Consider the following 12706-nt stretch of genomic DNA (forward strand, 5'->3'; position numbering starts at 1 on the left):
GAGTTTGCTGCAAGGTGTGGAACTGCTCCTGAACTCAAAAATGGGCCATGGTCTTTCAGTGACCACATGGACTGTACCTGCTTGCAGATGTCAGCATCATTCATCAAACGCTCAGATATATTAGGTATCGCAGGTTAAATACTTGGAAAAAGGAGTCAAGATGTTACCAGTTTTATGAATTTAATTTTCCATTCCATCCCAAGGTAAAAGGCCTTGTTTTTCAGCAGCTTTTAGACTACCAGCCTAATCTGGGGTATATTTGCTTCATATGCCTCTCTGCAGAACTCTGGTATTTGGAACTGGTTTGAACAGAGTTCAGCATTTTTTTGCTCTGAGCTATTTCACTTTTTTAATGAATAAACTTCAGTTAACCCACAAAAATTTCAGTCCCATGGCATATTTGTTTTTGTGTCACAATTCTCCATATTGAACATGCATCTGATTACAATAGGCTAAAACCAATACTCTGACACTGTTTTAGCATCTTCTGTTCTGTCCCAGAGAGAACTGCTTGTCAGATGTTTCCATCAGCCTTACTTTATGCGATAATGATCAGGCACAGTGCTCAGTTTGGATGTACAATTTATTTGACCTTGTCCACTTTGGTTAATAACCAAATACTTTCTAAGTGTTCATATATCACACCAGTCATTTCAGGTAGGTGTTCATTGCATTCCCTATCGGAAATAAAAATAAATCATATAGGTAGGGTACAATATTTTCACTTAAAATGATGCCTAAAACACTGACAAAACTAATTATATCTACTAATGACTAAAACCAGAGGTAAACTAATGAGAGGCATGACATATCAGCTAGACATGCAACATAAACAGCCAAGCAGCATCTGCCAATTTGACTTAAGGTTGTTTTCTTTTTTTCCCCCTTATATTAAGTAATTAATCTAATAGTATGGAATATGATCTGTGTTTAGGTTGTCACGCAGCTCTTCAGAAGTTCATATAGACCATTTCGATGTAGCAGCAGACAGCACAAAGGCACTCAAAACACTGAATAACATCAGGAGTTGGGAAGTGGAGTGTTTCCCAGCAGAGCTCTATAAAAAAAAAGAGAGAAATTTGATAAACCTGTTTCAAAATAATTGTATTTATCACTACAATAAAAGAACAGAAAGTTTCAGAGAAATCTTTTCCTATTAGCCCCTTCTATTACATAGACACTTCTGATGTTAAAAGGATCATGTGTCACATCCATAGTGCCTGTAAATTAACAGGTGTTCAGTTTTCAGGTGATAGGATCAAATGCATAAAGCACCTGTGTGGCCCCACTTCACTTTTATTGATTCTATTCCCATTTATTATGTTGCACATGTGTTCTCATTTATTCAGATTCAGGAAATTTGACAGATACCTCACAGTATAAACAACACTTTTAGTTTTCTATGATATGCATAGGGGGAAACCAGTAGAAACTTCAAAGAGAAAAAGTACTTACCACTTGACTGCCTCCAGAGGAAGGTGACTGCTGAAAACAAACAAACAAACAAATCTACAAGTGTTCCCACCCAGTGGTTTTGAACACAGTTTTTGCCAGTGATCAACAAGATCTTAATAGCTGAACCTACACCATGGTTTTAAGTTGTTCAAGAGGAAAATTGCTTTGCATTGATAAAGCAAATAGTTTTAGTGACATACTCTTGTTACATCTGAAAAATTCAGTGAAAATTCATGGAAGGGCAAAAGTTTTTATTTCTCTCAGTCTGTTATCATATTTGATACAGAGTTTTCCATCCCTATATTTGAAATAAGATGTTAAAAAAATGATGAGTACTGATAAAAAGAGAAGTACAAAACCAGGTATCCTGCCAGTGAAAATCTCAAGAATCTACCTTATTAAAAAAAAAAGTGAAGGAATAACTGAGCACAACCTATAAAATCTACACAGAGAACAGGTATTTACAAAACAAAGAACAGAAAAATGTAACAGATTCTGAAATTGTTTTCACAGGCTAAGGCCCTATTTTCCACATGGCTTCTTTAAATATGCTCTAATACAAATGGAACCAATACAGAATGTTCTCTTCAGACCAAATCATCCCCAAATTGCTCTACCTACCACCCAGGTTCTTTATTTACTAAGCAAAGAAGACAAAAATGCTATGATGAAAGTATTCTTACCCCTTTTCCAGAATAAGTGCTTCCTGAGCCAGAGCCACCCTGTAAAATAATTATGAACCATTTAATTTTGTAGTATGAGATTCTCAGTGAACAGTGTTCAGAGAGCACACACCAGTCTTGAAAATTCCCTGGATATTGGTAGTTTCGATATTGACTTTGATTTGCCCATTTTCATTACACTTTCCCCCCTCTTTTAATTGGGTGGTCTCAAGTTAGTACAGCTATGTCCTCTTTATTCCATGAGCAGTTTCAGAGGAATATGTCAAAGCAATGTGTCATTGACTGAACTACAGAGTTCGAAACTGAAACAGTTACCCTGATATATAAATACATTATTGCTAATTTCCATTTGAATGATCCAAACATATTCCTATGTGTAAGTAACAGAGTAACTTTGCTATAGGAGGAATAAATGCTGCCTCATCTTGGGGGTTCAAGTTTGAACAAAATATTCCATTTTTTTGGGTAATTCTTCTCAGACATTTACCATTATAACACAATTTTAAATTTTACACTCATTATTGTACCTATTTAAAAAACCATTATCCACATTTCTAACTTGGTTGTGGAATACTGAAAGAAGAATATCCTTACTGGCTTTCCTTGTTGTTTGCCTCCCGAGGAAGATGAACCCTGAAAAAAGATACCTGTTTTTGACTCTACGTCTATTTGCACTTAAATATTCTTACTCTCTGTAATAAAGGACCAGAGGAAAATGAACACTGTGTTGTGTCCAGTCATCCAAAAATCCCAGGGAAAACCTTATCTGAAATGCAAATATTTAACAACTTTTTGTTACAAGTATTCTTTCAAATGATTTATTAGGGATTATCCTACAGAGTTCTCAAGAAGAAAGAAGTGTTTTGTAGTTGTGATGTGTTTAATATAAGGAATGGAAAAATGATAAGGTCTAGTAAAACTTTAATTCAGCTGGTGCCAGTCTGTGGTTACATTGGGGGAAAAAAGGACACCAACAACAAAAAATGCCAACATTAAAGTCCTTCACTCTACAGCTCTTACTTGAAGAAAGATCTAATAGTAAAGGTAACTGAGAAAAAAAGTGGATACAGAAAAATTAAATACTTGAAAGTCAATTCTCAGTTTTCTGAGAAAGTGACTCCTCATTTGAGTGGCGTTGCCAACAGGAAAAGTTACAAGCACTGAAGAAATGCCATCAAATGCAGCACACAAAATGTCTCATGTTTATGATTCATTAGAAAATGTAACATTTATGCCCACTTTTTAATAACAGGTAGATCTTCTTTTCCATAAGGTAAAACATTTTGTGTGCTTATTTGTATCTCCTGCCATTGAGTGACAAGAGCAAGGTCCAAATTACATAGTAAAACCGGTAGTCTCAAATGGAGAAGTTGAACATATGAATAATTAAATGGCAGCTACTATTTCCATTGAAAATAAAAAGTATTTTCTTCAAAGCAAGTCAGAAATACTTCAGACAAATGCACATAAAATTAGTGAAAAGATGAAACCTGAGGACAAAGTGTATGATTATTATGAATTTAAACAGAAATAATTGTTTAGAAGTTCCTTAAACAAACAAAACCAAATTAGAAATAAACCCCTGTGATCTCATTCTGTGATTACTGGAAGTTCAGTTACATAGTAAAATGCTGTGTCAAAACAATGGAACTGTGTGAAAATAAATACTGTGTTTGCACTTGTTGAGATTATCCCAGATAAGGAAATCATGTGACACTCTCTGCATATTAAAGTAATTCTGGGAAAACTGTCTGGTCCATAACTAGATACAGGTTTTTAACAGATGTATAAGAAAAAAGAAAGGTAAACTGGAATTTTTTGGACTTACTGGTTTACCATGTTGTCTGCCTCCAGAAGGATAAGAGCCCTGTAATGAAAACCTTCTGTGACTGTCTTGATGCAATTTGTTCAGCACTTGGGACAAACTTATTTGGATGTTGTTGGAACAAAACCAGTAAATGTGGTACCTAAAACTTACACTCTGTACTGCACACTGAAGCAGTGGCAATTTGAACTAAAGCACTGTTATGAAATACAGTCTGGTGATTATAGTGCATTTAAAGGAATGTTTTTCACAGAGCAGTAATTCATAGTAACCAAATCTTTTATTCACCTTGCTGAAATGACTTCAATTAGTATTACCTCAGCTATTTAGGATTGATAAAATGGCCAAATTAGTGTATCTTCCAGCATTAACTGATCTGATCCAGAAAGTACATTAGGAAAGAGTTAGGAGTGATGAGATGGAAAGAGAATATACTCACCTGCCCACCATACTGGCTGCTTCCTGAGGGAAAATTGTCCTATTAAAAAGAGTCAGGGGAAATTAACTAATTAACAGCAGTTACTTTGTTTTGTTTTGTTTTGTTTTTTTTCTGTGTGGAATGAAACATCACGGAAGGCCTTTTAACTGAAGATCTCAGTAACAATCTGGAAAGTATATTAATTTAAACAGATGAAGTGAAAGACTTTTGACAATGCCTCTAATTTCCTTAACAGCTGAAAGTAGTAAATTGGGCAAAGTCACAAAACACCTGCTAAGACTGTTCCTTTCCACAGATAAATGGATCTAAACTGTCTCACATATGGATTTCAAGAGAAAAAAAGTCCATTTGTGATTGTCTGCTACATCATATGTGTTCAGAGAGCATTGTGTGTATTATTGTAAAAGCATCCTTATTATTCCAAATAAGTAATTCGGGAAAAAATTGATTTGTAGCTGCTAAAAGTCCTCTCCATGCTACAAGAGATTTTCTTTGTAATAGAGTGATACTGAACTCCAGTGCTTGCCAGTGGAGTAAAAAGAAATTATTTTTTTTAGTCTAGCAGAGTGAAACATTGCAAACACAATAATACTAATGAAAAGCAAGGTCCATTCTTTTATACAGCCTTCCATTACATCTGTCAGCTATTTGCACTAGTAGGATTTCTGAATCAGTGACAAACTAGTAAGTCTAGAGAAGGCACTCAGTGAGCTGATTACAAATCAGAGAGACTTGAATTGGAGCTGAACATGAGAAAAATAGTATTATTGGGTGCAACACACCAGAATTTACATTTTCAAAGCAATATCTATCAGTCTATTTTGTGCCAAATTTTTCCAAACATATAATCTAAACATGTAATTAAAAAAAAAAGATAATTTCAATATAATTGAAAAATAGCATAGAAAATATATTTTGAACTGGTGTAATAGCAATGTGAAACAAACATAAAAATAGTTTATTAAAATTATCCCTTTGGGATAAGAGGCATTCTGAGGTAAAACAACTAGAATTATGATCTATGGAATTTCTTTAAATTGAAGTTTGTTCATGCTACTCCATTTCAGTTACTGAGAGATGGTCCCTGTTTTCAAATATTTATTAAGAGTAAAATGACTCTGAAAAACTGACTGTCAGTACACACTGCATCATACTTTTCATTTAATAAGTAGCAAGTAGAAAGGTGATCTTGGAAACAAAGAAAAGTTGCTTGCCTGTCCACCATACTGATTGCTTCCAGAATATGATGAACTCCATAAAAAGAATGTGAAATTTTTATAGATAATTTTTTCAATAGCATCTGGCATCAAAAATTCCTGGACACTGATTAATTGGAAGAACTTTACACAGTTACCAATGCAGTAGCAAATGATTAATTATCCATACATCATATTAGTGGTTTATGCAGTAAAATCAACCTTGTGAATGATTCTTCAGTAATTTTTCAAGGTAAGAAAGCTTCTATAACTACAAAGTAAAATCTTGGTTCTATTTCATGGAAAGATACAGCTGAAATGTCAAGAGTGATTCAGTCAGAGCCTCATGCACTCTCTGGAATTATTGTCCCTATCTCTGTGACTAAACCGAGCTCAATATTTAATGGCTTCTGGGCAAATATGGCAACTGAGCCACGTTTATTCCTGAGGAATATTTCCTGGGAAACTAATCAGTGTAAATGTTAAAGACAAATTGCCTACCTGTCCACCCTGGTAGTTGGTTCCTCCGAAAGAGCCCTGGATTCAACAGAAATAGAAATGTTTACTCTGTATTAAATTCAATGTCACATAGAGGAAAAACAAGGGAAAGTATTGACCTATTGCAATGATCAAGTCCTTGACAGTGTTTACTACTATACTTTTGATTAAACAAGTAAAGGATTTAGTTTTGATTGATCCTGATTTATATGTCAAATAATATATGTTTATATACGTATATATAATGTGTATGTAAGTGATAATTATTATATAATAATATAATTCCTGTTTATATAAATTCTAATGTATGGGTTGTTTTCAACACTTGGGATTCTTAGAAAAATGGAAATAGCTTTAACTTTTTAAATGCATTGCTGTGCTGGAAGCATCTGGGGCCATGATTTCAGATCTAAGTTTTACTAGTTCAGTCATACTGTTACTAACCGTCATCCAAAAAGATATTTGAGAAACAGATTCTTAGAAAAGTCCCAGGCCTCTCTCACAAACTGAGTAGTTGGTTTTGAATACAATACTACAATTGTACAGTTGTACACTTAATATTTTGGTCTTTAGCAGATTCAAAATTGCTCATTTTAGTATAATGTGAAAAAAGTTTTCATCATACATAGAATTTCACAGATAGAATTATTTCAAGATTTGTAGCTCCTTGGGAATTTTCCAGTATATGTACATACTATGAGAAATTATATAAAGACAAAGAATACTTACTGGACCTCCACCGGGGCACACACACCCACCCTGTACAAAACACAACCAAACTTACTTTCCTGGATCTATGATAGCAACAGGCCCGTGAGTTCACAAATCAAACTTGCATTCTGCTAACTGTAAGCAAATGGACTATAAAATCCTGCTCATAGACTCACTAAGCTTCAGCTAAAAAGTAGTTTCTTTCTCTCTCTACTGCCCTTTTCAGGATAGTTGTGCACTTACTGATCAGTTTTATAAATATAATTTTCTAATTTCTCATTTAAATATTACACTAAAAACCTACTCACTAAAATGAGGAGTAAAAAATTCTGAATAGTAATACAGATTTTATTTTTTCCCCTGAGGAAACTAGACCATCTAGAATTTCCTCAGGGAAGTGGTCACAGGACCAAGCCTGTCTGAGTTCAAGAAGTGTTTGGAAACATGATGTGACTCAGGGTGTCCTGCGCAGAGACAGGAGTTGGACTGATTAATTCTGATGGGTCCCTTCCAACTCCACATATTGTATGAGTCTATGAATACATACAGTACTCTTTCATGCTACAGATGTTACAGAAAACACTAAAGATGACTTCCAGTGGAGGCTTATGAGGCAATTTCTACTCTGATAAAACTAATTAAGAGGTGGCCAAGGGTTCACTATTCAGTGTTTCACTTTCCACATCCAATCTGGATGAAATGTGTGAAGGGAAACAGTTCTTGTGCAGGAAAGCCACACAAAACAAGTTGTGAGTGCCTGGCACTAGCAGAACTGAACAGTGCCAAGAAAGAAAAGCTTACCTGTCCACCAGACTGCCTGACTCCTGAAGAAAAGCCCTGGAAGAAATGAGAAACTAATTATCTCTGTGGTATTAAGTAACATTCTCACTTTTTCTCTGCAGCCCTCAGTTTTTCAAATTGCTCCTGTTTAAACAAAGCAACAAAAAATTATCTTCTTGAACCATGTCCTGTTAAAGAAGCATTTCCTTGCAGTCACACAGGGCCCTGTATTATTTGCTCCTACCATGATCTGACATACCATACTTTGCAATCCTCACTCAGCCTGCCTTAAAGCTATTTTTTTTAGCATGTTCCTTTTTTGCAAAAAATACAGGTCTGTTTTCCTAATGTCCTGTGTGCCTGAACTGCAGATACTGTGAAAGTAGAAGTTTTACCTGTCCACTGTACTGGCTGCTTCCTGAAGAAGCCTAAAGAAATGAGAAAGCATTTATATTTGTTGCACATTATTTAACTTACAACCAGTCACAGCAAAACACACTTTTATTTGTCTTCCATGAATTTAAGTGTCACAGAAACCTGAGCACTTACTTTATAACCCTACTGGAATCCACTGGCCTTTACAGTGGCTGCTATGCAAACAGAACAATGAAGTTTGAATCAGAGTCAGCTTCAAGCAGGTGTGAGCAGTGCTGCTGCCCTGCATTGTGTGCTCACAGCAGCCTTCTATGTTTTATTTATGTAAAGTTAGTGGGAGGACACGGCAGAAAGTCATATATTGATCTTTTCTGCCTAAACACTGTTTTGCCATAAGCTACTCATTTACAAAAAAATGTTCTGTTTTTCATAAAATAAAAGGAAGGTGAAAAATGGAAAAAACAACCCAGAAATAGAAAAACAATTCTCACCTGTCCTCCATAATGGCTGCCCCCTGCGAAAGAAGGACCCTGAAGCAAAAGTGCCAATTATTTCTCAAATCAAAAAGCCTCTTTAAGAGCTTTTTAAAGAAAGACTATTTTCTTTCTCTGTTGCACAATGAATAATTACAGGAAGATAAACACTCAACCTATTGCTTTATGTGTTCTATGCAAATTAGGGAGGTCCTTAACATTTGTATCTTCCATAATATTGATCATGAGCTATTCAGATATATACGTAGTTTTGTGAGACTATACTTGGACTGAAAATCTCTTTCTCCTCTAATCCCCTGTCCAAAACATCTGACAATAAATGTTTTCAGAGGCTAAGGATGTTTGTTTGGATGCCACTCCGTACTAGAGGCTATACCACTAGGCAGTGCTAGGAATCCTATCCATCATCTCTCATTTCACAAGGGCATGGAACACCTCTTAGCAACTCGTGGCCTTCTGTCCTGTTCCTCTTGTGAGACATACTGCTCTCCCACATCAACTCTGATACGGCATTTTGCCAAAGGAAGTGAGGCAGAGGAGTGCACTCTGCTTCCAGCCACTCCTTACTGCTAGAGCCAAGAAACCATGATAGCAGCTGGGCAGGTTGGAGGGTAGAACAAGGCCAGAACTAAATTTACTGTGTTACAACAGAAGCACCAGATCTACACAGTTTTTGTATTCTTTCAGATACATCTTTAGATACCTGATCATCTATTATCAGATTGACAGAATTTACTCAAAATATTTTTTCAGTCAATATAAAAGTATGAAGTTTTGGAACTGTGTGTTAGAATAAGAACTACACAGAAAGAGATTCTCACCTGTCCTCCATACTGGCTGCCTCCTGAAGAAGGTGAACCCTGAACAAAAAAAGAATTAAGTTATCTGTATCTCTGTCATTCTACTCGCCTGAACAATGCTCCATATGAAGGAGAAGTGCCCGATTTCTTTCACTGCAGAACTGTGAGTGGACTGAGCCAAATTGTGCAAAAATGGGTGACTCATCTGCATTTACCACGATGCATCAGAAGCTGCATCTTAAAATTGCTTCTATGGCTTTCTATAACATATATTTATAACTACTCTATACCTAGCAACAAATTAATTAAAACATGGGGGAAAGAACCCCCAAACAAACCCCAATCTACTTAAAATGTTCTTTTACACAGAGCACTACCAAATCTCTTTCATAAAGTAGTAAACATTACAAGCAAAGAATTCTCACCTGTGCACCATATTGGCTGCCTGCTGAGGAAGGTGAACCCTGGAAATAAACAAAAGAGGAAAATGAAAGTTTTTACACCTATTTCATAGACTTAGAGAATCATTTCATAAGGCTTTAAATTTTTTTGTAAGCTTCATGAGGTACTTATTTCTTTCAGAAGTACATAACCTTTACTCCTGCAAATTTCAGGAGTCAACTGAGTCAACCACGTATTTCATGTTCTAGTTTTTCTGAGTCTTAAATAATGATCTTCATCTGAACTTGTTTTGTTTAATCACTGTGACACCAGAGCACTGCAGAGAAAGATTTACTGAGAAGATTTTAGATTAAATTAAAGCTAAGATAGACAGCCAGGTAGACAGTGAATAAACTACAACTCTGCATGTCAAAGCTACAAGAACGGGCACTATTAATGCTTACTTGTCCACCATATTGGCTGCCTCCATAAGAAGATGGCCCCTGGAAAAAGTATTGAAAATTAGTTATTTCTGAATATCTAATTGGTGGAGCCAAGCAGCAAAGAGATCTATATTTTGTTATTTTACTGTTTGTGTGTAATTATCCCAGAATAAACTCTGTGTTTTTTTCTTCTTTGAATTTGCAATATTACTACAGAGGATTGACCAGTGTCAATTTTCTTGAAATATTAAGATCTTAATACAAGTCAAATACTTGTAAAAATATATATATCATATAAAATATTAAAAGTAAAAGCTTACATGTCCTCCATACTGGCTCGCTCCAGAGGAATATGAACCCTGTAAAGAATACCAAATGAGTGAATTACCTGCAGTAGGATTTCCTTAAAATAAAACATGACTCTCCCAGGACAACAGGAGCAAGAACATAAGGTAAGAGTGAAGACAGGTGAGCAGGACTTTCATTATACTTTAATAATGAGAGTTCAAGCCTTACAAGGTAAGTTGGAGAAATGCCTGGGTTCCTAAGCAAGAGTGAAAGGCAAAAACATACTCTTGTTTGTGTGGCCAGTTGGGAAGGTTAAACTGGAATTATTTCCAGTTCTTTCTCTGCTCATTTTTGGGGAATGGCATTGCTTTATCTGGAAAGCTGAGCCCTGGGCCAAAGCTAGCAGTAAAATACTGGCCCAACAGGCCTCTGAAAACCAACTTAGCAAATTTACTGAAAACACATACAACAAGAAGTCTCTTTAAAGGGGGGAGGTTGGATTTGTTTTTCTTCATTGTGGAATTATGTCCACTAGGAATAAAATCTGCTGCATTTTGATTCATTCTTTCCCCACACCTATTTTATTTTTTATAGCTTCAATATGCAAGTTTCCCAGAAACAAAGGAACTATTTGCTAAAAACCCCATGGTCAGTGAATTTCATTTACTGGTCTTTTTTTTTTTTGCTCTTTATACATAGTTCCCATACAAAAACTGAATTAAATTGAGTGAATGAATCACCATCACTTTCAGAAGTGACAAAACTTTTGGGATGAGTGCTTACTTGGCTACCGTACTGACTGCCTCCGGAAGAAGATGAGTCCTGAGGAAAAAACCCAAACAAATGCCAAAGCAACAGTTATTTTTCTTTAAAAGTACTATTTCAAAGGTAAACTTCTTGAAGGATAGAAGTATATAAATTTATATTTTAAAATTTTTTTGCTTGGGTTTAAAATACACTCAAAATGTAAAATCTAACCCTCCTTACTCTGTTAATACGTCTAAAATTAAAGAGGAAATGGCTGCCTCCAGAGCCCTTTCAGAAAGGAAATACTGGTTATTTCACTTCAAAGGATTTGACTGAAGGATGAGCTGTTCATTTGTTTCCGTTTAAAATCACTCTACTGAAGAATGACATCCTTACATAAAGTCTTAATATTAATTCTTGCAGAGTACTGTGGACCTTTAGAGTCCTTTGAACTTCCTCAAGATCTGCTAAACTGATAACCTCTTTTGTGCTCGATACATAATGTGAAACATGTATCAGAAATATGTCCTTCCTCATGAATCTTAACTGTGTAAAATGACTTTTCAATTGCCCTGTAAAGAAGATATTAAAGATGATGGTCTGAGGTAAACTGCAACATGTACTTGGGGGAGAACGGAGTTCTACCCACAGTCTGCAAAAGCTGCTTGGCCAAGGTGAGGTACTGGGGGTATCTATGCATTACAGTGCTGACCAGGAGTGTCCCATTGAGACACAAGTCCTGATAGTTCCCACTCACTGTAGTAGGTTTTTCCATAATGGGGTGGTCTCAGAGTGAATTAACTGGATGCCTTTCAGATTAAACTAAAATGTAGAATGTTCTTTAGGGGCACACTTAATGGATTCAGAGAGTAAGTGGACTTTTGGTCTGTGGGACCAGACCACAGCAGACCATTCCTGAAATATGTGTAGTCTGGCCATCAGTTCATCATCACTGGTGCAGTTTGGAGTACTTGTTGATGTAGACACTACTACTGTGTTCCCTCAGTCTTTATGCACAGTCCTCAGTTCCAAGCTGCTGTGCCAAGCCAGTAAAAAACCAAAAAGAATCAGTCTCAATTGGAAGCTTCAAAGAAAACAAATACCAACAACAATAATATGAAGAATGTGCAACACAGGTGTTCAAGAATATTTTCCTGACTGTAGGTATATAGGCTTTTCTCATTCCTCCAATGGAGCACAAGACCAGTCCTATTTATCTGATAATAGTAATGTTTGTATGGTACATTTCTGTAGCAGTGTCCAAGCCAGCTTTGTGTAAGTCAGCACTCTGATAACAGTCCCACAGCGTTCTGTGCAACATGCAAAAAGACCCAAATGTTTTCCTTCCCTTTAGTGCAGCACATACAGAGCTCCCATGATATACATGATGACTCTCCAATACACAATGAAAAGAACTGGTCTTGGGAATGCTGTGAACAGATCTATCCTGCAAAAATATTCTTACCCATATGAGAGGGCTAGCAACATTAAATGACTGATCTATGAATACAATCACATAAATCCATGTCCTTGGGACATATTTTTACAGAATTCCAAAGGAGGCAGTGGAACAGACTACCAAAGTAAATAT

At 36.0% G+C, this 12706-nt stretch overlaps 1 protein-coding gene across 40 annotated transcripts in view; it reads right to left on the reverse strand.

Moving 5' to 3' along the window:
* Nucleotides 1–565: 565 nt before the first annotated feature.
* The window catches only part of LOC139676164 (pro-resilin-like), a 50733-nt gene continuing 38592 nt past the window's right edge, over nucleotides 566–12706 (reverse strand). For 20 of the 40 annotated variants that reach the window (XM_071564833.1, XM_071564828.1, XM_071564818.1 and 17 more), the window contains 16 exons: nucleotides 11152–11190; nucleotides 10401–10439; nucleotides 10102–10140; nucleotides 9682–9720; nucleotides 9278–9316; nucleotides 8454–8492; nucleotides 7983–8015; nucleotides 7609–7644; nucleotides 6826–6855; nucleotides 6100–6135; nucleotides 4403–4441; nucleotides 3967–4005; nucleotides 2733–2771; nucleotides 2139–2177; nucleotides 1456–1485; nucleotides 566–1057 (listed from right to left, as the gene is read on the reverse strand). In XM_071564833.1, coding sequence (XP_071420934.1) covers nucleotides 959–1057; nucleotides 1456–1485; nucleotides 2139–2177; nucleotides 2733–2771; nucleotides 3967–4005; nucleotides 4403–4441; nucleotides 6100–6135; nucleotides 6826–6855; nucleotides 7609–7644; nucleotides 7983–8015; nucleotides 8454–8492; nucleotides 9278–9316; nucleotides 9682–9720; nucleotides 10102–10140; nucleotides 10401–10439; nucleotides 11152–11190 — 654 coding nt within the window. In that variant the 3' untranslated portion in view covers nucleotides 566–958. The remainder of the gene's footprint in view (nucleotides 1058–1455; nucleotides 1486–2138; nucleotides 2178–2732; nucleotides 2772–3966; nucleotides 4006–4402; nucleotides 4442–6099; nucleotides 6136–6825; nucleotides 6856–7608; nucleotides 7645–7982; nucleotides 8016–8453; nucleotides 8493–9277; nucleotides 9317–9681; nucleotides 9721–10101; nucleotides 10141–10400; nucleotides 10440–11151; nucleotides 11191–12706) is intronic. The other 20 variants (XM_071564792.1, XM_071564804.1, XM_071564798.1 and 17 more) reach the window with 20 other exon arrangements.

Source organism: Pithys albifrons, chromosome 10 (assembly GCF_047495875.1).
Source record: "Pithys albifrons albifrons isolate INPA30051 chromosome 10, PitAlb_v1, whole genome shotgun sequence".
Taxonomy (NCBI): domain Eukaryota; kingdom Metazoa; phylum Chordata; class Aves; order Passeriformes; family Thamnophilidae; genus Pithys; species Pithys albifrons.